The following is a 23,623-nucleotide window of genomic DNA, read 5'->3' as shown; positions in this document are numbered from 1 at the left end:
AGATATAAATGATTGAATCGGTACATTGTCAAACATAATATAATAAAATAAAAAAGTCTACTAAAATAAACGAAGGAAGTTGTACCCTTCAAATAGGTTATCTTATACGGATATTCAAATGGTCTTTATCAATAGTTATTCAAGTGGCACTTTGCTACTACACAATACACACTAACAAATCCCAAAAACGCGCTTTGGTGAGACGAGTGACATCTATGGAGCAGAAAAAGACCTCATTCAAGATGCACAAAATCATTGGATAGTGATTGTATTTGATATTACAAAATCATGTTATAAACTTGTACCCCAAGGCCCCTAACGATAGGACTACAATATGTGAAAGTATTGTTTTATACTACTATACCGGCTTGGTTCGAAATCAATATCCCAGCAAATACGTCGTATTCGTACCTTAGACCTGATGCAATTGGCAGAGTATTAAACATAATATGTTCATAAATCACATCTTTTTGAATCAGAAAATCCACGCTTCTGGGTTAAATCAATCCAATTGTATCATACATCCCATAGCTTTTCAAACCTGGAAATGTATCCATATCCTAAAGCAGCTATCATACAACGGAACAATTAATTAATAGTACATCTTTGTGTAATCACTAGTTGAATTAACAGAGATGAGAGATTACTAGTATCAAACATATTTTTTTGAGTCAGACAGTACATGTTCGAAGAACTAAGAATGTAAGGCGAAGCTGAATCCTAAACGCATCATACATTACTTTGCTTGTAATACTTGGTATCCAGCACTTGTTTACCACACATTGCACATACACCTGAAAGAATACAGCAATGATAAGTCATAAGCGTCAGCCGGAAAGGAAGTTGAAGGCACAAACATTAACAAACGGATAACGGCATCAGTTAAGAGGGTGAAATGTAGGGGAGGGGAAAAGATATTACTCCATCCGTTCTTTTATTACTTCTATATGCTTTTCACAGTTTGCTATGCACATATTTGGTTATCAATATCTTTAATTACTTACTCCCTCCGTTTCCTAAAGATCTTCCCTCTTTCCGTTTAAGGGTATTTCCAAAAGATCTTCCCTCTTTTGCTTTATTCCTTATTTGGCAAAACAAATTTCCCTATTTACCCTCTCATCTCACTATCATATGGTCCACCATTACATTATTAATTCAATTTTACTCCCTTTCTCTCTCCTACTTTAACCCTTTTTTATTTGTTTATTTATCTTAACCCCTTTCTCTCTCCTACTTTACTCACACCATTCCCCACACAACTTGATATTCCTTGGTATCTGTAGGAACAGTAAGTGGAAAGATCTTTAGGAAACGAAAGGAATATTACACAAAGTAATAAAAGAAAACTATTGTGTGACAACAAGAGACGAGTGTACACTAAGAAATTCAACCATTACTCCATCTTGTTCTCGAATACTTGTAGTTTGACTTTTACGACCCGTTTAGGTAGTTGGTTATAAATAATGGTAACGAGAATGAACTTAAGTATGTTAGAGAAGAAAATCATTGTTCATTTCTATGGTAATGCTAATTTATCCTAAAGTTTATTTTTTCTACTTAAATTTTCATTCCCATCCAATACCACCTTCTAGGTGGTAATGAGTGGTAATGAAAATTGATTCCCATTGAAGAAAAAACACAAGCTTAGGGATGAGATTGCTTCTCCATGGAGGAAAAAAACACAAATTAGGGGGTTGAAATTGCCTCCCCATGGGCCATGGAGATTTTAAGGATGTTTCCCTTGTAATATTGCACTTAAAATTCATTCCCATTACCACCATTTATTAATGATTACCAAACGGGTCGTTAATGTTTGCAAACGCACAAATTCAACCATTAATATCTTTAGTTGGTATTTTGAAAATATATAGAGTAATAGTATCCAAGAACATGTTTGACTTCACATGGTAATGTTAGTTTCTATATGCTCGTAAATAAAATATGATCAAAGCAAGGCATGTCAATAGCATAAAACTCCACCTGCAACAACTATTACACAACGGAAGGAGTACATTTAGTATAGAAATGTGGTCAGTTTGACCTTGAAAAAGCAAATGATAAAAGTAAAAAAACAAAGGGAGTATCAAAGTGCGGTACACCACCTTTACTATATGCACAAGTATGACAATACTTGCCATCCTGGTGTACTTGCTGCTTGCAGATGATGCATTTAGTGTTTCCATAAGGAGTCCATCTGCAAAGTTAGCAGTATAATTTAGTGACAGATAATAACAAACTACTCAGAAAATGAGACTAGAAGGGGAAAGCCATTAACTACTACACAACATGAATAAGTGTATGAAATGCATCACACTCTCTTGTTACGGATAGAGATACATCAAAAAATATGGAAGCCACAAATGACAACTTAAACCAAAGTACTCCCAACTCAACATCAACATTGTCCCAAACATCAGGGATCTAAGGCTTTCACACGAGGAGAGGAGGGGAAAGGGAAACTGCCTGCACGCACAGTCTGACTAAAATATACTTCCTCCAATTCTAAATACTTCACACAGTCTGACTTTTGTACTATTCATACACACTCCTTTGACCATCTTTTGTGATGTCTATGTAATGAAGGATACCCTACACTAGAACACATGATGGAAGCAATGAGAGGAAAACATGAGGTTATTTGATGTTTACCGATGCAGAGTTCCTAAATATTACATGATTAAAGAAAACTCGGAAAACTCTTAGTATAGCTATGAAGGGAAGATAGTGGATACAGCAGGTGTCCACCATAAGGCCATTGACCAAACCTTTTGATAGCATTGCTCTAAACTTTTATGACTTGGTACAATTTTTTGTGAAATGCCATGCCTACAAGGAATATAGAAGCCATATCCCAGAGACCCAGACACAGATTCAAAACAACAACAAAAAAAAAAAAGGCAACTACCACAACCCCTCGCCATCTGATTCGATTGTGCACCAAATGCTATGGAACCCCCAACTAGACAACCTTTACTTCCATATGAAAGATTTGCTCAGTCTCCAAAACCCCTACCCAACTATACTCCAGATTTTCCGAGCCCTAGCTTCCAAAATGATGTTCTAGCAATGACTTAAGACGCATAATCAATCTGGAATTCACAACGTGTACATATGGGTGTAACAACTAGCAACCATTTATACTTCTAATGAAGAGTAAAACGACCAAACAAAAGAGAAGAGATCTTGAAACGGTGAACCACATACAAACCACGCACATTTACAAGATATCAGGTGACTACGATGGTCGCATCAATTATGAAACATGGGTACCACAGCTCTTTATTCTTTTGTGATAGGGGCCACAAGACTTGTGATAAAATTTCCAAGCAATTAACCTATGTTCGATTAGGTTCACCATTGTTTACCTTATATCAATTACTCGTTGACTTTATATTTTAATGTAATAAATGAATATGGCTCAATAGACTATTCGCCCTCCATTCTTGCTGCGAAGTAGTATTTTGCCAAGTGTTTCTGATCAATAATCAATTGGAACTCTTTGTTAAAGCAAGGGTAAAGTTGTGTGCATGTTTCTATTCAAACCCCTTTTCTCATGCCATGGCCATAACCTCTTAGTAGTTGATATCCTAATTACTTTGTCTATTTGAGATGTTGTACCAAAGACCTTATACATACTTACATATATATATATATGTCCAATCAAAACAGTGAAATATGGAACCTTTTCTTTTTTGCCAACGAGTGCATAGACTAAATGATAAAAGGGTTGTTCCAACTTAACCAAAAGTCTAACAGAATGCGACAGCACTTGTTGCCATGTTGGTACAAGTATTCCCCAAACTCGGCAAGTCCTGGCTCAAATTCGGATTAGCCGGAGTCTAGTAGACTCCAAATTACCGGCTAATCTACATCCAAAAAAAGTATCAATTTGTAGAAATTTTACATAATCAAAACTCAATCATACCACACACAAATTTATCGCAATTCTTCTACCAGAGTTTTTAATGACACCCATATAAATTGTAATAGACAAATTCAATAACATAACATGATAATAAGCCTTCAGCTCCAGATTACAGAAGTCTACAACTTTTATCACACACCCTGGGTGTACTGTGAGCTCAATACACCCAAAGCTATTTCTTTCCTCATAACTCATTTGAAATCCTCCGATAGAAGTCTCATGAAACTCACCGATTCAATTGCCCTCTACTTCTTGAAATAATTTTTTTTGATAAATTAATTAGCTCTCTTCATTACCATTCACTAACCCATCAACAATTTGGATAAATTGGATAGAACCCATCAGAAATTAAGACTAATTCTTGCTTATACAACTCTATATTCAGATAATTAGGAAATATTTAGAGAGAAAAAAGGAAAAAAAAACCTGCTTTTCTTGGAGAGAAGCTTGTTTTCATTGATCTTGCGGCCGCCGCCTTCGGTGGTGTTGCTGGCACCAGCTTTCCACTTATCCGGAACTATCACCTTCGCCAATTTCTTCTCACCTATTTTGTAATTTGAATAAGCGAAACTTTTTTGCAATTGAAAACCGAATATCATGAAATTGGATTAGAGAAAGGAAGAGAAAAACTTACACTTTTCGCACACCATCTTTTTTTGGTGCAATACAAAATTCTGATGATTTGAACTTTGCTACTGTCTCGTGATTTTTATTCTTATGCTATGGAATTGAATTGGAACCCTAGAAGTTGAAGAACTCAACTTCTGCGAAATTCGGTAAAGATTAAATTTTTTTTGTTTAAGTGAGATTAAATTTGTATTCCGAACACTACATGACTAAAAAGCTAGAAAATGAGGAAAAGAGAAACCGGTTTTGGAGACCGACATGATTAGGACGAAGTGGAAAAAGGCAGGAAGATGTTAATAAAAAAAAAAAGTTATAATCCTCCTCCTAGTACTACTAATCTTACACCCTTAAAAAGTTGGAAGTTGAGCACTATTCATTTGAATAGTGTTCTGAGTCACAAAAGCATGAAAAACACTATTCCTAAGCCTTGGCAAATCTCAGCCCTCCATCTTTCCTTCCATCTCAACCGCACATTCCTTCCTTTCTCTCCTCTTCTTCACGTTTCTTCTTCACGCCTCTCCTAACTCTCCTCTCTCCTCTCTCCTCTCTCCTCTCTTTCTTTTGCTGTCTCTCTATCCTCTTTCTCTGTTTTTTTTTGCCATTGCGATGGAGTTATGGAGCGCCATTAAAGGTGGATTCTCTACTAATTAAAAAATTATAGGTGATTCTCGCTCTCTTTTTCAATCTAACGTGTATATCGTGTTTTTCTTTGGATTTTTTCTTTGTGTTTGTCATATTTTCAATTTGGATTCTTGATTTTCCTTTTCGATTTTTGTATTTTTTTTCTTTTAAAAGTCTTTAATCAAATTTTAGGGTTTGTTCTTAGGAATTTCAGCTTCTCTCTTCATTCATCATTCAAATTTTAGGGTTTGTTCTTAGGAATTTCAGCTTTTCTCTCAATAACACAATTCAATTTCATCGGCACTTCGCATCAAATTGCCTTTACGAGATAATCGAGCTCTTTCGACGAGATTTGGAACTCGAATTTCGCAAAAATTGAAAGGTATGTTTACGAGTAATTCTTCATACACGCATTAAAATTGAACACATGTCTTTCTTATTTATTCACACAAAGATGCCGTCAATGGCTAATTCATTCAATGAACTTATGGGTTTCGATTTTTGGTGTGTTTTCTGCAAATTCTGGTTCATACTTTTGTGAATTTTGGAATTTATGTGGCTTTTGTTGCACAATTCAGTTCGATTCGCACAATTTAGTTCTATTGTGTGAATTGTTAGGTCGTCTTCTATAACAACATGCAACACAGCGTAAGCAAGTCTTAATTTCTTTCCATTTCCTTTTTCTTCATTTTGTGTGTGTTAGATCTCGTGAAATTTGAGTGCTTGTGGAGCAAGTTAGATCTAAAGTTTTGTAGTAGTATTTGCATCTGTTTTAATTTATTGATTATGATTTTCGTTATTTTTTTAAAACTACAACCTCCTTTTATCTACATCAGTATTTATGTTTTTCTTTGTTCTCAATTTTCGTTGTTTTTTTTCTGGGTTTTAGGAAGGAAATGCGAATTAGACGAGAGACAAATTTAACCGATCGAGTTTTGCTGAAATGGGGTTTGAAGGTGAAGATCAGCTTCACTCAATTACTACAAGTTCTGTGAAACTCAAGCTTCCTAGAAAGGTCATTTGATTACTTGTTTAATCAGATTTAATTTTATTGAATGTTTTTTTACTGTTTTAAGGCTTACTTTTGGTTTAATTTTTATGGGTTTTATGGGGGGAGAGGGGTGTTTCAAGTTTGCAGTTGAAGTGGCTGGTAAGCATTTTATTCTGTAAATAAACGTTTTTGTGCCATAATGATCTGAAACCATTGTTCTCTATGCAGTATATCCATCCAGACAACATGTTTGCTGAGGGAAATTTAAACCTTGAGCTGAAAAGAATTCGGGATGAATTCAAAATGCACGAGTCAGATTGTGGTTCAACACGTGCTCAAAGTAAGCAGGCTAACTTCATTATATTCATATTTCAATGTTGTTCCAGGTCTCCTAAGATTTAGTTCTTTGTAATTCTAAAAGTGCCAGAATAGAAATCATTTCCGTTTCTGGTATTATCTGGAAGTTTGCTGTTTGTTTGCTTTTTTTTTATTTTTATGATATACTGTATTCCTAGAGTACCTAAGTTGAATCAATACTTTTGGTAGGTTGCAGATTTTTAGACCAAATATATTAACAAAAATATTGTGATGTGTGTCATGTTGAAGAAAGATGGATGGTGGGAAGTTATCTTTCCCAGCTATGTGCAGATAATGCTCTTGTGGGTAATTTTATATGATGTCTCTTATGAGGAAGAATGGAATATCATTTGGAATATCCTTCTTCCTCCCTATGTCTTGGTGTGTGGTTAACAGTTTTTTTTTTTACAAGGTGTTGGCTTATTTGATGTGCATGATTGGGTGTTGACTTATAGTTGTGAATTTGTGATGTGTTGCACTTATGTTTTTAAGAATTTAACACTCATAATTACATTATGGGGACAACAAATACTTTGGCTACTTAGTTATATTCCTCCCTTTCCTTTGGAAGAGTGCTTTTCTGATACTCCCTATAAAATATTGATATATTTCCTTTTTGCGGATACTTATGCTCCGTTTGTTTGGGTCAAAAACATATTTTAATGGAATATGGATTTCTTTGAAACGATATATACCTAAGGAAAATACAATTGTATGGATTTCTTATTGGAAGCCCAATGTGACAATCAATTTGGTAGATGATTACACCAGGTGTGTAAAGTTCATCTATAGTTATCATAATTAAAGTTTCTTTCTCAAATCTCAATAGATTTCTGTCTTCTCTTTTGCTAAGTGATGAGTGACCAGTCTACACATTTTGGAGGACTGACTCTGGAAGGCAGTTAAATTCAATGATGATTTCTCATAGATATGCTGATTTCTCATAGATACTCTGGATTGTAAGCCCAAGTATGACTGCACTACTTTGGAATTTTGAGAACAAGTGAGCATTGTCGATGCACCTAATGCTATGTCTTTGATTAAAAGTTTATGTAACTAATGATTTGATTACCTTTCTCTTCATTCCATAATAAGCCATTCTAGAGTGTCTTATAAAGATCTTCACACTTAATTTACATTTTTTCCCCTTCTCCTTAACAATTTCAAACTTTCTTCTCTGTCTACCTACTTTCAACTTTAATTTCGTATAGCCTATAAGACTAAAATCTCTTCTTTCTTTCTCTACTGATTTTTGGGTATATATATCTGATTTTTTTCCTATGTTCATAATTATTTACCTAATATTGAAGGAAGGAAGGAGTATTTAGGGTTTCGTCGGGCCAAGGATGATGATTGTAGACTGTCGAGGAAGCACTTGTCGACTGGTCTTATGGATATTTACAGATCTAAGTCAGCTTAGCTTTTTGTTGGCAAGGTAAGAATTGCTTCTTATTCTTTTCTTTTTCTTCAATCCATTGTATCTATTTTACTCATGTGTCATGTCTTTGTCTTGTGGCTCTGTTTTTGCGTACTCATGTCTATGCACTGAAATCGCTAACGTTCAAAATACATTGGAGCTTTGATTATTATAGCATATTAGTCATATACTTCTTATCCTTCAGTCATATACTTTTTCCCCAGCCTTGATTATTTCAGGAATATCCGTAATTATACATGATTATGCTGGTTATGAAGAAATCAATAAGGTTAGCAGTTTCAGATGCGGCCATTGATGCCTAAGACACGTTGGTTTCAGAGAGTAGGAAGGTGTTATGATGAGTATCCTAATTGTAAATAAATCAATAAAGGACATTCACTGCTCCACCTAATGAGGGACATGTCCATCCCGGTTTTGAAGCCCACTCATCATCAAAAAAAAAGTTAGCGGTACAGAAAAAATGTATTTTAAATTCGGAATAATTAAGTCTCTACCTCAGTATACCCTTCCGATCTTAGGGTTTTAGTTTGCCTTCCATATAAACCATTTGTATAAATATGCCCCTCCCAAATAAGGTGTGCCTCTGAGTGTGGGTTGCTGAAGCTGGTAGGTTTTTTTGCTTCACCCCCTTTTGTTGTTGATTTCAAAATAGTTGATGGTTCAGTTAGTTTGTTAATACCTTCAATCATAGAGACAATTTGAGCTTGACATGAATTAATCTCTAAAGAAACTTACAAAGACTACTACAAACAAACATTTATAAAAAAAACTAACTTGACACATATGGACTGCCATTCAAAAGGGAAGATTACAACAAAAAATGCTATAGAATGTAGCTTGCTCTAGATTTTCAGCTTCACTTTGTTCAGCAAATTCTTGGAAATGCTTGCTGTTTTGTCTTTCAATTCCAAGCTTGAATCATGCTTTGCCTTGAAAATGGTAGATATCCCTCTAATTCAGTGTTCAGTGATACAGTAACCATGGCCTTGCATTCCATGCAGAGTAGCATCTTACAAACAGTACCATTGGTTATGTTTGGTATGGTGCACACTGTCGCGTGAAACCTGGTTCTTAAAAACAAGCCTTCTGCCTGTAAATCCATGCTTATAGCCTGTGAGACTTTGTTTAAGGAGGCTAATACTAATGATGGATTAAAGTCTAAATGAAAATGACATTCTCTAACATGTTATTTATGTTGTGGTAGATCTAGACTTAACTTAAATTTGTTTGGCATGCCTTGTAACCTTTGTAGTTCATGCTTAGGAGCCTCGATAATTGTGTTTGTTCGCTTTTTTGCTGAATTGAATGGAATATTAGGTTGCACTTTTCCCCCTTGGTTGTTAACTATGTACATCTATTTGATACTTGTAAATTCTATGGTTTGCAAAACTGACTATCTCTTGCCTTTCCTGTAGGAATATCCTTGACTCTCATCAACCAGATTTAATCAGTTTACAAGGCAACACCTGGTAAGCTTTTCCTTGGCTCTCCTTCTGTAGCTTACTTAGATGTTTGTTTTAGCCATGCTTGCTCAACCGTGTTTGGTTTGGAAATGTGTTTTCTCTTTGATGTTGTCTTGTGGTTTAATCCTCCTTTTTTATTGCTTATTTTAGCCGTGTTCCAGTATGCATGATTGCGCTCTCTTAGAGTCACCTGTTAATTTTTTTTACTGCTTATTTTTGCTCTGTTCCAGTATGCATGATTGTGCTCTCTTAGAGTCACCTGCTCTGGCTTTTCACAAAATAAAAATGTAGTGCTTCTATGTGTTTGGAAAATGCAATGGATATCACTGTTGGACATGTTGTATTGCTTGTGGTCCTTGGATATTAGGAGATAAGTCTTTCGTTTGAGTATGAATCTAAATAGGTTTATTGTTATGTATATATGCAAAGAGATTTTGCTTGGTGTTAGAAATAATGGTTTATTGTCTACTTACAAAATAGAGGGACAAAGAAGAATTTTTTTTAGATATATTGGTGTTAGAAATATATGCGCAGTTTGAATATAATTTTCATTTCAGATCAGTCGTTTGTCTAGGAAAAAATGTTTGCTTCGCGATGTTTATGGATGAAAAGACTTTAAACTATTTCTCCAGAAGGCCATATACCCGACAGAATGGGATTCATTTGTCAGTGGAAGGTCGTCCTGGTGAAAAATCTTCCTTATATGGACATGAGGAGAGAGGAAAATTCCAAAGCTGTTGTGTCATAGACTTTTCCCTTCAGCAAGGTAAGAATGTGCATTATGGAGGTTTTGCTTTCTGTTTATCATGGTGTTTTGACTTTGAGTATCCACCGTCATGTAGATGTATGTAGATGTTAGCTGTGATTGTGAATGTATCTTAAAGTTGAGTATGGTTGAGTAGAGATAAATGTGTCAACTACATGGAACTTATTTGCCACATTTTGTTTGCTGGAGTTTATGTGAAGTAGAGTGAAGTACATATTTGAATATACTTTTCTTCATTTGGGGACTCATTTTTAATTTTTCATTGTTTGGAGATTAACACTGGGGGAAGTTAGATTCCGTTGAGCTAGGTTGATACTTTTTTTAAAAAAATTATTCACTTTCCTACTATAAACGTTTACCTTTAAAAAAGTAAAATTAAGCCGACTAAACAAAGCTAATTGTATAAATTAAAAAAAAACAGGAGATAGAAAGTACAAATTAGAGTAAGGCTCTTGACTGTTGAGGCGTATTATGGCTATTTTCTGAGGAATTCATGAATATCTCTATTCTCTTCAAGAACAAACTCTAATCTTGGCTAACAAAATTAGAGGCCTCGACAAATGAGATTGAGCAGAAGGGTTGCATAAGATTTTAAAGTCTAGGTAAACTCATTACTTTATATTCATTTCTCTACTTATAAACCAAGTGAAACAACTCTCCTAATAAATGGCTAATTATTTTAGAATGACTTGAAATACAAATATGTCCTCTATTTTAGGGATAGACTAAAAGGAGCATTGTTTTGATATAATGTTAATTGTTTGCTATTTGGCTTACTGCTTTTTTTTTTATTTCTTCGGGGGATGGGGGCTGGGGACTGGGTTGAGGTAACTTTTGACCATGTTATGTTGGTCTGTATTAACTATTAATCGCATATGATTTATATTTCACTCGGTTTAGGAATGTATAATATGGTTTAAGCAAAGTCATTTTTATCTTAGAACATCGAGGTCCAGATGCATTGTATAGTACTTTTGACAGTAGTATATAGTTCCAATATAATCATAGTCACTTAACTAGCTGCAAAATCTTCCCATAAAACTAGCAGATTCTAATCAATAATGCAAAGATTTTTTAGTCAAATTTTATAATCTTACCTATTATACAGACTTAAGTTAATTAGTTAAATAGTAGAGTACTAATTGCGCTAAGAACAATTTATGAAGAGGGAAGCATTTTCCCATGAAACTAGCTTCATTTTTCATGGGCATATTTTGAGTTTACATTAATATTTTAGTGGTCAATACAATGAGCTAATTTTGGAGTTAAATTTGCAGCTAATAATCCTCTTGAATTTTGTATTTTCTTGTATATTTTTGAATTAAGTAGGTATTTTTTAAAAAGAAAATCTAAACTCTCCGAAATCTTATTTCTCTGGCCATCATCGGTCCTCAAATGATGAAGGGTCAAAGGTGAATCTGCATATGATGAAAATTATGAAAGATAAGTCCCTAAAAGTATATTTCACCACATATGATGAAAATTATGAAAAGTAGTGACGAAGGTCATATCTGTTTATTACTAGATCTGTCTTGGGATTTTTTTTCTTAATCTAGAAAATAATGTTGCATTAAGCTGTAGTAACTATTTTATTCAAAAAATCCCCCAAAATTTTGTGATTTTAAGTATCTTTCTTGTTTATCTGCTTGTATCTTCCCGTTGATCTCTTTAAAAACAGAAGGATGTTATATGATGCTATCTAGCTATTGGCTGGCTAGCTAACATATTATTTATCTTTCATATAGTACTCTGATATTTTGACATGTTAAACTTGACTATTATTGATCTTTTTATCCTTTTCTCCATCCTTTTCTAAGTATTATTGTTCGACAAATTGAAGGGCTTTAGCTTGCACAACAATCACCCGTATTTGAATCTGCCACTTGCTAAGTACATAGTTAACTAAGCCAGATGTTTTAATTGTTTTTGAAATCTTAGTGACTAGGTGAGCATTGTATAGGGTGTTTCTGGGTAAGGAATCTGAAATGTAGGAGCAAAATATTGGAGTCTAAGCCATGTTGAAAAAGTGATTGTCATATTCTTGTATTTCCATAATAATATAATTAATGACATTCCTGATTCCTTCAAAGCACAGGTCAACATGTGCTTGTGATACACTTGTCTTTGGGGGTTGCCACAACAATGATTTTGGGGTCTTGTGGAGATAACAACAAACTTTAAGAATTTCAGGCCTTTTTTTCCTTTTACTGACCATCAATTATATTTTAAGCTTCTTATGAACATTAAGATGCTCTCAGCTATTATGAGATATCCCATGGAAATCCTACTAGATGTAGGATGACACTTGATAAGCCATAGATATACTTGGTAGTTTTTGAGTGCCAATAACTGAGCATTTGTCACATGGCAGGTATTCAATTTGGTTGGATAGCAAGTTGCGACTCCAACGTGATCCTCTGTTGTTATTGGAGCACTTCTTATGGAGAAAGTCATTGTGTCTGGGAGGAGATGGATTGAAATAAGAAGCTTAACAAATACAACCATACCGTTTTTCTTCAAGGCAATGCATCGCAGTGAGAGACCATGTCATTTTTCTTCTCTTATTTAGCTAGCTTATTCTGACAGCTTTACGCTATCTTACATCTGCTAAATGATCTTGTAGTTCAATTGTATGCTAGAACCGGTGATCAGAATAGTTGACTGCCACAAACGTTTACAGTATATGAATTTGATGCCAATGTGAAGGGTGCCATTGTGCTTAAGGGTAGGAATGGTCATTGTTGTCAGATATTTAACTTTTCAACTGTTTGCCCTCATGAGATATACGAATCTCACTTTTTATATAGCCTTATACTGGCTTTTAGCAAGATTATCATTCCACAAATAGGTAGGAGGGAAAGACTATAAAAATCTGTATGGAAATACGAAAATTTCAAGGAGATGAAAATTGAAGACGAGCATTACTTGGTAATTGGGTGCTCAGTTCAGTTCAGATCAGTTCAGATCAGTTCAGTTCAGTTCAATTCAATTCAGTTCAGTTCAGTTCAATTCAGTTCAGTTCAGCTGTTTTTTGCCGAAGAGAACAGGCCCTTAGTGAAGTATTAGACATCTTTTTAGTATGCTTAAAAACTACAACTTGTGGTTCTTAAAATTTTCATTGTATTGTAGTGGCGCATCTTTTCATTTATTATGTCCTTTGTTTTGGGTTAATCTTAATGTAAAAGGGATTTCACAATATGGTCTCATTTCCTGTCATTTTAAAAAAAGTAATTAATTCTTTATCGTCAATCTTATTCTCAGGTTCAATTAAAGGTAGTTAAGATGCTTTGCTGAAGACCGAAAGAATTGAATCATGTATGACACATATAACTATCAAAATTTTATCATCTTAGTGTATAAGTTAATATTGGAGCTGAAATCCATGTAGTTTATCATCATCTTTTTTTCTTGATGAGATAATAGGTGTCTTGTTATTCTACTCCTAAATTTTGACTAACACGACGTAGTCTAATAAGATTGAAATCTAATTCCATGTATATGAAAAATTCGTTTATTTCCTTGCTCTTTCAAAAAATGAGCTAAATGTCTATATCATTACGTTATCAAACTTTAAGAGTGATTTGTTGTAGTTGTATAATTAAAATAATATATATGATCCTCTTAAAATGTAAGAGATAAAAGTCTGAATCATTATATGACCCATGTAATTTCTCAATTGAGATAACTATTTGTTTAAATCCCCAGCTGAGAGAACATGGGCCTGGCCCAATGTTTAAATCCCCAGCTACAAGAATTGGGCTAAAAAGAGAATCGTTAAAATCGATTTTAAATCGTGATTTTAGCGATTCTAACCGATTTTAACGATTCTACATGCGATTTTTTTAAAAAACGATTCTGTGTGCGATTTAAATCTTTTGGCGAAAATTGAATCGTAAAATCGTACGATTTTACGATTCAAATCGCGATTTTGACAACCTTGTTTGCATGAATATCCGAATTATATACTTATATGAGATATTGATGAGTAAAATAGATTCAAATCAATAACATATTAATTAATAAAGTAGTAGACGGGCGGAATATGACTTGACTTTATCCTTTTTTGATGTCTAACATAACATGATTTTTTTTTTCAAATTCGGTCTTTAATGGAAACAAATAAATTAAATCCTAATCTACTATGAAAACAATATAAAAAAAGGTCTTTTTAAAAAAAATATGGTTCCCGTATCAAGTAGTAAGGGTTACTTACAATTCTAAGATATATGAATATGAGTGGGAGAGGAAAAGTAAGTGAGAAGGAGAGATAAAGGATGAGAGAAATAAAGAGTAGAACGACAAATGTTTGGCGGGAAATGGGACGATAAGGATAACAAGAGATAGAAATCAGGGAAGGTTGGCGGGAAATGGGACGATAATGATAACAAGAGAGAAATAAGTGAGAATGAAGTTAGAGATAGAAATCAGGAAAGGTTGGCGGGAAATGGGACGATAAGGATAACAAGAGAGAAGAAATAAAGAGTAGAACTACAAATGTTTGACTTTGTTTCTTTATAATAATAATATTTTTTTAAAAAAAATTATGTAAGTTACCATTATTGTGATAATATTGTATTTGGGATTGTATGAATATTTTTTTCGAAGAAAATGAGGGATACATTAGGAGGAAAGTAACTAATACAACGTGTGTACAACGTGTGTCCTGATATACATTGGTTTTCCTGATGCAACTAATACAACGTGTGTACTCAACGTCTGTTTGGAATACATGCTAAATAGATATTTCACCATTTAAGGCTAACGGATTACAAATATCACAATTATACTATTTTGGGGCGCCGTGCGCGTAGGCGCGCGGAGCAACAACTAGTAGTGTTAAAATTAGGATGAGTTGCTATTCAGTTCTTTCGTGGTTTTATTTTTTAGTAACTATGATGTACATCTTCATTTCATAGGTGAATTTGCACTTCACCACAATTGCTTGATAACTTCTACTTTATTTTATTAGAATAGTTAAGTTTTGTTTATTTAAAAGGAAAATCTATTATCTTTATATGTACTAAGTTTAGTTTAACTATCTAGTGTTAGTACTTTTCACTAAAAGCTACCTACATCATATAAAATATAATTTTGTGAGTTTAGTAGTTAAGAACTTGCACTAAGTGTTGGTCAGCCCTTGTCAAATTCGTTGGTCAGCCGTTAAGAAGAGAAAAGGTGGTCCCGATAAGGGTAGTCCCGTTGGTCCCATTTATATGTATTTACTTATCTGCTACGTGCACTAAATTTTATTATTATATGATCATGGCTACTTTTGTTAGAAAGTTATTTTCACATGATAGTGATAACTCAAACATAGTACAAAGTAAGGAAATATTTTTTCCGATTAATTTTCAAGACTGGACTATACCTAGGAAACATATCGATACAATTTATCAAATAGGAAAACTTGATTTTAAGACTGCTTTTTCTATTAAGCATCATGAGGAAACTATGAGTTTAAATCAGGAATTTCAAAGTATGAAATTACTTAATAAGACATCTATAGATAAAATACTTGAAAACATATAGGTATATTCATTTTGGTATGGTTCAAATAGCCTTAAAACCACTGTCTAGAGAAGGTCTTGATTGTCCAATATATATAGCTCTTAGAGATAATCGCTTAGTTGGCTATAAAGATTCCCTTTTACCTATGATTCAAACTAATATTTGTAATGGCCCAATCTACTTTAATTGTTGTCCAAACTTTACAGTAGACTTAACCGATCCATGGATACTAGACACTTTAGTTCTAGATGTCCATCTTTCAAATAATTCAACAGTACAATTTAGGGAATATATTAAAATTTTCGCATTAATTTACCGTGTCTATTTTAGACTTTTATCTTCTCAACTTAATCCAAAATGTTTACTTCATCCCACTATAGATGAAACTATACTCTTAAAAGTTGAAACTGAAAGTGCGGCTACTTTTACTCCTAAAAGATTAAAATGAAATGAAATTACTATTCCTAAACAATTTTTAATTCATTATAATCCTCCTCCTAGAAATATTACTCAAAAGAAAATTGATCAAATTATAGAAGAATCTGATGGTCAAGTAATAATAAAGTTAGGTACTAATTATGGAAGAGCTAGACCATCAACCTCCTATGAAAATGCTCGACCTTCGTATGAAGATAATTCTTATAATAATCCTCAAACGTCTGCTTCAAAAAATTTACATTTTGGAGAATCTTCGAAATTTCGCTATAAAAACCCAATACCTGAACCAGTAGGAGAATCTTCTACTAATTCTAATTCACCTACTTCTTCAGCCATGAAACCTCCTACCTTTTCCTCTATTAATGTTATTAAAAAAGAATTTCAACTAGACTTAGAATATATCCATAATGACTTTTATTCAAAAACAAAATAATGATAAAAAAGATTGGTTCTTTGGATGTTTTGATCAAATTGCTAGAAATCACGTCAGACTAGAATGGATTTCTGATATGAAAAAATTAGAAATTAATATTCCTTTTTTCATCTGGTTCTCTACTTACACCATAAAAAATAATATATTTTTTCCTTTAATAAAAATCAAATAAACATGACAGGTAGTTTAATTCAAAGCTGGACTTTAAAAGATGGAAGTATAATTAAGTCTATTCATCCTCCGTTAACTGAAATTCAAGTTAATAATAATGAAGGATCTTTTGTTATGGCTCCTTTTAAAAAAGGAAGAGAAGATGACAACTCCTCCTCTGTCAATTTAGGTGACATAAAAAGATATATCACCAAAATAATTATTCAAACCAACTTCTCACTACCATTTCAAAACAAATAGAAATATTATCTATGCAACTAGAGTCAAAAAAATCTCCTGATATTGATGACATTACATCTAAATTAGAAACTTTATCTATAAATAAAAAGGAAACAAAATTTCCCTTCGACATAGCTGCTCCGTATATTAATACTTCAAGAATTCCTATACATCGTCAAAAATCTCTTAATTTACCTGAAAAAACAACTCCTTTAATTAGTAAGATTGAAGAAAAATTATCTAATTTAAGTACTTCCAAGTCAACTAATAATATTAATGTTTTGGATAAATATAGTTCAAATAAATCAATCAATTCAGATGATGACGATGAAAATAAAATCAATAAAATAAATAATAGTTCTTGGAAAAATGTCTCTAGTAGAAATTATTATACTAGACCTACTCCACCAGATATTCAATATGAAGAACGACATAAATTCAGAGACTCACAATATGATGGAACTGCAGTTTATGAATGGAAATATCGATGGAAAATCATAATATGAAATATTAAATGTTCTTTCTGAAATGACCATGGCCATAACTACTTATAGGTCAAGAAATGCTCAAGAACATACTATTATAGATTTTCTCACAACTGGTTTTACTTGTCAATTAAGAAATTGGTGGGACAATAGTATTAATATGGAAACTAAAGTTCAAATTTTTAATCACATTAAAATAGAAAATGAACAACAAGCCTTAGATGGAAGCTCGATTCTTATTAATATGATTGCTATGCATTTTATTGGTAATTTAAAGGAGGAAATGTCAACAAACCAAGTAGTCCTTACTAATCCTACACTAGATGATTATCGATGGTATAAAGATGTATTCCTTAGTAATATTTTTAGATGAGGTGATTGCAATCAATCTTTATGGAAAGAAATGTTTATATCTGGTCTTCCATCCCTATTTTCTCAAAGAATATTCCTAAAATTAAGAGAAAGTGCGGGTGAAGACGAAATTTCATATGATAGTATGACTTATGGGCAAATATTTTCCTTTGTTAAAAAAGAAGCAATTGCTTTGTGTCAGGAATTAGCAATTCAAAGTAAATATTCATCTGAAAAAAGGGAAAGACGTAGAGAATTAGGAAGTTTTTGTGCTGCTTTTGGTTTACCCAAAATTCAACCTCCCTCTACCATCAATAAAAAGAGATATAGGGAAAATTTTCGACCAACTAGAAAAATTATTAATAACGACCCATATTATAAAAAGACCTTTAAGGCACCCACCAGACCACCAAAGAAAATTATAGATTCCAAAAGACCGATTTATTTTATAAATGTGGACGAGTAGGTCATAAGGCTAACGAATGTGACTTAAAACAAAAGATTAATGAATTATGTGGTCATGATCCAGACCTTCAACAAAAAAATTTAGCCTTATATTCACTAGAAACTTCCTCAGAACATAATCTTACTGACCATAGTGAAGATAATCTATTGCAAATAAAATCAGATAATGAGTCAACCTCTTGTTGTTCAAAAGAGTCAGCCCCGTTTTGTCAAAAAGGATGTTGTAATAATATTTGTTGAATTTCAAAAGATTTATTCTCATTACTTTTCATTAATCAAAATTAATTCTTATTCATATTTACTCATTTAATTATTTCAGATGCAGAAAACTCAACCATCTTCCAGTTCCAAAACCAAAAACCTATACCTCACACAAAAAAGAAGAATTCATACCCAAGGTATTCAAGATTTACTCAAAAAACTTTCCCCACCACAAAAGACTTATCAAATAACCTCACTCAAACAGCCAAAACCCATGCTTTACCTACAATACATAAAACAATTTCCAAACTTTTCATATATGAACTAATCATCCAAATATATCAGCTTCCAACCGATATGCAGGAAATCATCATCAACAAAGTAAAGCAAGAAAACTTCAACAGCTGGTATATCAATTTCCTAACATCCGAAAAAATATCCCCTATAGCATTTGGCGAACATGGGGACGATCTATATTAATATTTTCATATTACCAAACTGGAGGATTCTTTATATCCATAAGAGACATTCAAAAAACTGATCCATATTTTCAATTATGGAAATATGGCTTGGTAAGGAAATTTTATGAAGTACCAGAACCAGACACAGAATTTTTCCAAGAGTTCACAAAATTCCAGCTTGGTTGATGTGCTCTCCTCATGTTACATGTCAAAGTAAAGAGATTAAGCATTTTTTATGTTACTGGTACAATATAATCATAAACCAATATGCTCCAATTGCTCCATAATGCATATACCATGTTCATGAAATAATTCTTGTCGTTATAAATATGATTTTTTGTCCCAAACTATTTTTAACTTTTATGTTTTTGAAAAAAAAAAACTGTCTAATTAAAAAGTATAGTCCCAAATTACTTTTACCATTTTGTTATTGACAGCTATCTAATGCCGGTTTCCGACATTGACTTTTATTTTTTCCAGTTTTTTAATGTCACGTTATATCACTTGACCTTTTCAAACCCTTTTTTAATTTTCCCCATCATAATTTTCCCATTTCCCTGTGTACGCGCGCTCTCTTTCTCATATTTATGTGGCACTTTGTACCACCAATCTGCCATTAAATTCCTCTTCTATTTTAACTAAAATTGAAATAATCACCCTCCTCAACTTTCACAAGGGTAATTTTATTTTTTCCACAATTTTGAACTGAAAAAACAAAAGTTAATGTCGAATTTCGGCATAAAGTAGCGGTTAACAACAAAATAGTTAAAGTAAGATAGTTTAGGACAATAATTTTTTTGTAAGATAGTTTCTCGCAAAAACATAAAGTTAAAGGTAATCTGGGACAAAATTAAAAATTTATAAATAATAAAGAATAATACAATACACATTCTAGATACCCAAAAATACTAAAAAAAATTGATACAAAATAAGCTACTATAAGCCATGATGATAAAATTGCAAGAAAATGTTGCTTATATTTCCATGTTATGTTAGTCCCAAGGACTCAAAGCACACTCTTCCATTGGTGTAGGGTATCTTTCTGCGTCTTCACAATAATCATATATAACAAGATTTCGTTTCACCCAAGCATAATCCTTCTTTTGAGAATCACTTAGGTGCCAAGAAGGGTTTTGATCCCACCAATTTTTGGTTGTGGTAGAAACACAAGCAGGGTAAGGATCTTCCCATTGGCACCCATCAACACTGAAGTCCTTGTAGGCGGACACAAATGGTGCCTTCTTCCAGTCAGTTTTCTCGAGACCGCCTCTCGTTGCCCAATCATCGGCGTTCCATATGCTAGAGAACAAGTACATTGGCTTCTCGTTTGGGAAGAAGTCGTTGGGTTTGCCATTGTTCTTGTATACTCTTACTGGTACCCGATCAACAAAAAATCTGTTTATAATAGGATAAAGTTAGACTTTGCTCATTCTTTGGAACCCTTCTGTCGTTATTATGGTAAAGAAAATACTCCTCATGTTCTAAATAGTATCCACACATTTATTTCAAGGGCGAAGCCGGGCTTGGTTATAAAAGGGGCTAGACAGAGAATTTTAAACATGGTTGTTGAGGGAGGCCAATTTACCTTTAAACCTAGATATAACCATTGATTACCAATACCATTGATTTTCTTCAAAGCTATGTTGAGTCTGCAGGGGCAAGGGCCCTCTTAGGCCCCAACATAGCTTCGCCCCTGATTTATTTTAGGCTGCTCTTGAATTTTTTTTTTTACTGATAAGATGAATAATCTCTAAGCTACTTTTATACCGTGCAAGATCAAGAGGCCCAGTCACTTAAAAGGAGGGAAGGATGGTAAGAGAATCTTCCTCCAAGTGCACATCATTTAGTAGGATACGAAAACCTGACGTTAAGGATATGAGGTGAAAACCCACCGAGTGAGCCAAAATATATACTTGTACTAGTTATGTCCTAGGGTGTAAAACGTATATAATTATAGAAACAGACAAACAAACAATGCTGTAAATAAATTGGCATACACATAAGGAAAGAGAGAGGTCCGCATCAAAGTAAAGCCAATTGATAATAACCTTTCCTAACTCTTTTGAAAATGTTAAAAACATGTCTGGTTGTTCTTTAAATATACATCATTGTATGCAAAAACTTGCACATAGATTCACAATGAATAAAATTTGTACTATATATGATTTGTGGATAATCCTTAACCATTGCTTGCTTCAAATGAAATTCATTCATGGTACAAAAAGGTAATACTCAGTCAAAGCAATCTCACCAAACACATCCTCTTATGTACCACTACATGAAATTCATTGACCCATTACCTAAGAAAAAGGAAAGACTTCAATCTTTACCCACTTTAGTTTCCAACCAATAAGACACTTCAAAACCCAAAATTGCACCAATTAAAAAGTTACCCTAAACTTCTCCATGTCTACATCTAAGAATTAAGATGATTGTGAATTATGTTATATAACCAAATATTAAATCACAAGACACTCGTTCAAAAATTTGGACGGGTGATAAGATGATAAAGGTGAGAATTGATTTCCAAATCTTATTCTCATATAAGTCGAATTTCCCTCATTCTCAATCAATATAAGGCGATTTGTGTTATTAGCAAGACCATCTAGATACAATTTGATGAAAATTTATGTCACACAAGTTGGTGGTGGTATATAATGTTGGAAAACTTTGATATTCCAACAGTAAGTGGTCCAATATCCCAAAAAAAAATCACTCTAACCATGAAAACGACTGAAATAAACAAAGCAACAAAAAAAAATTGAAACTTACACAATCTGATGATCGTTCCATAGGACTGAGTAGGTGTGATAATCCAGAGTAGGATCAAACCATAAAACATGCCTCATTTCTCTTCCTCCAGTTCCATTTTTATACACATTTGTCTGAATCAAATATGGTTCTCCTGTTCTGTTCCCCAAAAACTCAAAATCTAGTTCATCCCTTGTTGGTGATGCATCAATATCTGTACACATCTACAATCATATACATTCAAAGACCCATCAATGTCATGGAGATAGTTTTAAGGACTACAGTCTACATACAAGCAATAAATGAATCACCCGAGGATAATATTAATATACTCCTTTTGCTTTAAAATATAAAGCACGCACGATGTTCGATGTCGAACTCTGACCGTTAATTACTCTCAATTTATGTTGATAGAAAATTTTAGAAAATAATGTTATTATAATATTTTTCAAGACGAATACAACGGTATAATTTTTATAATTTTTATTTATCGTATTTGAGAGATATCTGTGGTCAAAGTAAATTTTCATAGAGCATGAATGTCTTATATTTTGAAACAAAGTTAGTAATAGAATTATGTATCGATCAGTGTAATTAACATTTTATATATTCTATGTTTGATATTTCTCCTTAGGTCTTAGGGACTAGGGGCTACATATAACATATATTTTGGAAAACATATCTTTAAATGTTAAAAATAAATTGTTATAAAAAAACATATTCATGTGTGATCTTATTAGATTCATCTCAATGTGTAGTTTCATCATATCAACTATTTATATTATTTATTAATGCGGAGTTGAAGACATTGAAGGTCGAAATTACGTGTTGAAAACCGTGTAAAAAATAAACAAGCACTATATTATGAGACAGATGGAGTAGTAGATTATTATAGAAGTAACTTACATAATAGGCAGTAACAACACCAGCAGAGTCACCACCCACCAATTTCAGCTTCATACTAAACCACCCAAATCTGTACTTTTGTTTTGTTTGAAACCCACAACCTGAAATTAATAATTAGAAGTTGGGTAATTAGTATAAATGCAAAATAATAAAAAAAATGTAGAGATTTTGACAAAACTAATGAATGTAGATCACGAAAACAAATTATAATTACCACTAGTTTTGTCTAAGGAGAGATACCAGATCTGCCCATCTTCAGAAGTCTTGAAATTACTTTCAGAAAACATTATGTCAAAGTTATCTTTAAATGATCCTTTTGACAATGAAACTGCTGATAATGGTGAAAGAATGGCAGCCATTAAAGCTGCAATAAACAGAGGAATTGCCATTTGAAATACTCTGTTTTTCATAGTTTTGTTTGATTTTTGAAGTTTGAGATGTTTTGAGTTTTCTCACTCCTCCAGTTGAGCTCTCAAAGAGGAGAGAGCAATCAACATGCTCTGTTTTTAAATTGCCTCTTGCTTTGTTTAGTGTGTTTTAGTGTGTAAGGGAGGTAGATTTAATATAGGGTTTACTTTTCTTCTCTTATTTCATTAAGTTGTCATTTTATAGTAATCTTTTACCTATGTGAGATTTTCTATTGCATATAACCTCAACGCACGAAACATATTGAGTTCGACATCCATTTTATTCTAGTTAATTGTTATTACTAATCACACAATTTTATTAACGGATGGGATAATACTTTGCATTAATTATATCTTGAATTACTTTTGCTTTTTGTATGTAAACTTGTACTTCTTTAAAAACAATCTTATATGTCATTCAATTGAATTTTTTAATGATTTGAAATTAGTCAAAAACTAAAATCAATATAAGTGTTAAGTGGAACATTTATATTGAAGTGCTTTTGTAAAATTAGACCTTTCTATTTTCGGCATTCTCTATAAAACGTTATGTCTAAGGCATCGTCATGAAATTATTAATTTTTGTTAAAATAATCTTCCTTGAAAAGAATCCTCAACTGTAAAAAGAATAGATCAATT

At 33.0% G+C, this 23,623-nt stretch overlaps 2 protein-coding genes and 1 long non-coding RNA gene across 9 annotated transcripts; 1 reads left to right on the top strand and 2 right to left on the bottom strand.

The window, feature by feature from the left end:
- Positions 1-467: 467 nt before the first annotated feature.
- LOC104882811 (uncharacterized) lies at positions 468-4,819 on the bottom strand. Its single transcript, XM_010667211.4, has 4 exons — positions 4,560-4,819; positions 4,352-4,469; positions 2,103-2,194; positions 468-794 (listed from the first exon to the last, which is right to left on the bottom strand). Exons 1-4 carry the CDS (start codon positions 4,573-4,575, stop codon positions 730-732), a joined length of 291 nt encoding a protein of 96 aa, XP_010665513.1. The 5' UTR covers positions 4,576-4,819; the 3' UTR covers positions 468-729.
- Positions 4,820-5,029: 210 nt separating this feature from the next.
- On the top strand, positions 5,030-12,994 carry LOC104882812 (uncharacterized). 7 transcript variants are annotated; one of them, XR_007269334.2, is made up of 8 exons: positions 5,030-5,213; positions 5,441-5,555; positions 6,063-6,188; positions 6,393-6,504; positions 7,832-7,956; positions 9,375-9,428; positions 9,980-10,188; positions 12,560-12,994. It is a non-coding gene; the product is annotated as an uncharacterized LOC104882812 (long non-coding RNA). The 7 variants fall into 7 exon arrangements; XR_007269330.2 differs by having other exon boundaries at positions 5,432-5,555; XR_007269332.2 differs by having other exon boundaries at positions 5,419-5,555.
- Positions 12,995-19,760: 6,766 nt separating this feature from the next.
- LOC104882813 (probable xyloglucan endotransglucosylase/hydrolase protein 8) lies at positions 19,761-23,170 on the bottom strand. Its single transcript, XM_010667212.4, has 4 exons — positions 22,792-23,170; positions 22,578-22,678; positions 21,693-21,895; positions 19,761-20,315 (listed from the first exon to the last, which is right to left on the bottom strand). Exons 1-4 carry the CDS (start codon positions 22,985-22,987, stop codon positions 19,913-19,915), a joined length of 903 nt encoding a protein of 300 aa, XP_010665514.1. The 5' UTR covers positions 22,988-23,170; the 3' UTR covers positions 19,761-19,912.
- Positions 23,171-23,623: the final 453 nt, after the last annotated feature.

The sequence above is a fragment of the Beta vulgaris genome, chromosome 8 (assembly GCF_026745355.1).
Source record: "Beta vulgaris subsp. vulgaris cultivar EL10 chromosome 8, EL10.2, whole genome shotgun sequence".
Classification (NCBI taxonomy): Eukaryota; Viridiplantae; Streptophyta; class Magnoliopsida; order Caryophyllales; family Amaranthaceae; genus Beta; species Beta vulgaris.
This window is presented reverse-complemented; position numbering and strand designations above follow the sequence as displayed.

What these genes read in the sequence shown, in the direction of transcription:
- LOC104882811 (XM_010667211.4), bottom strand. An exon ending in CTTCTCTCCAAGAAAAGCAG is followed by an intron (nt 2,195 to 4,351) that starts GTTTTTTTTTCC and finishes CTAACTTTGCAG; the next exon opens with ATGGACTCCTTATGGAAACA. An exon ending in TACTTGTGCATATAGTAAAG is followed by an intron (nt 795 to 2,102) that starts GTGGTGTACCGC and finishes GTATTCTTTCAG; the next exon opens with GTGTATGTGCAATGTGTGGT.
- LOC104882813 (XM_010667212.4), bottom strand. Translation starts at nt 22,987, where the DNA reads ATGAAAAACAGAGTATTTCAAATGGCAATTCCTCTGTTTATTGCAGCT. An exon ending in CTCCTTAGACAAAACTAGTG is followed by an intron (nt 22,679 to 22,791) that starts GTAATTATAATT and finishes TATTAATTTCAG; the next exon opens with GTTGTGGGTTTCAAACAAAA. An exon ending in TGGAACGATCATCAGATTGT is followed by an intron (nt 20,316 to 21,692) that starts GTAAGTTTCAAT and finishes TATTATAAACAG; the next exon opens with ATTTTTTGTTGATCGGGTAC.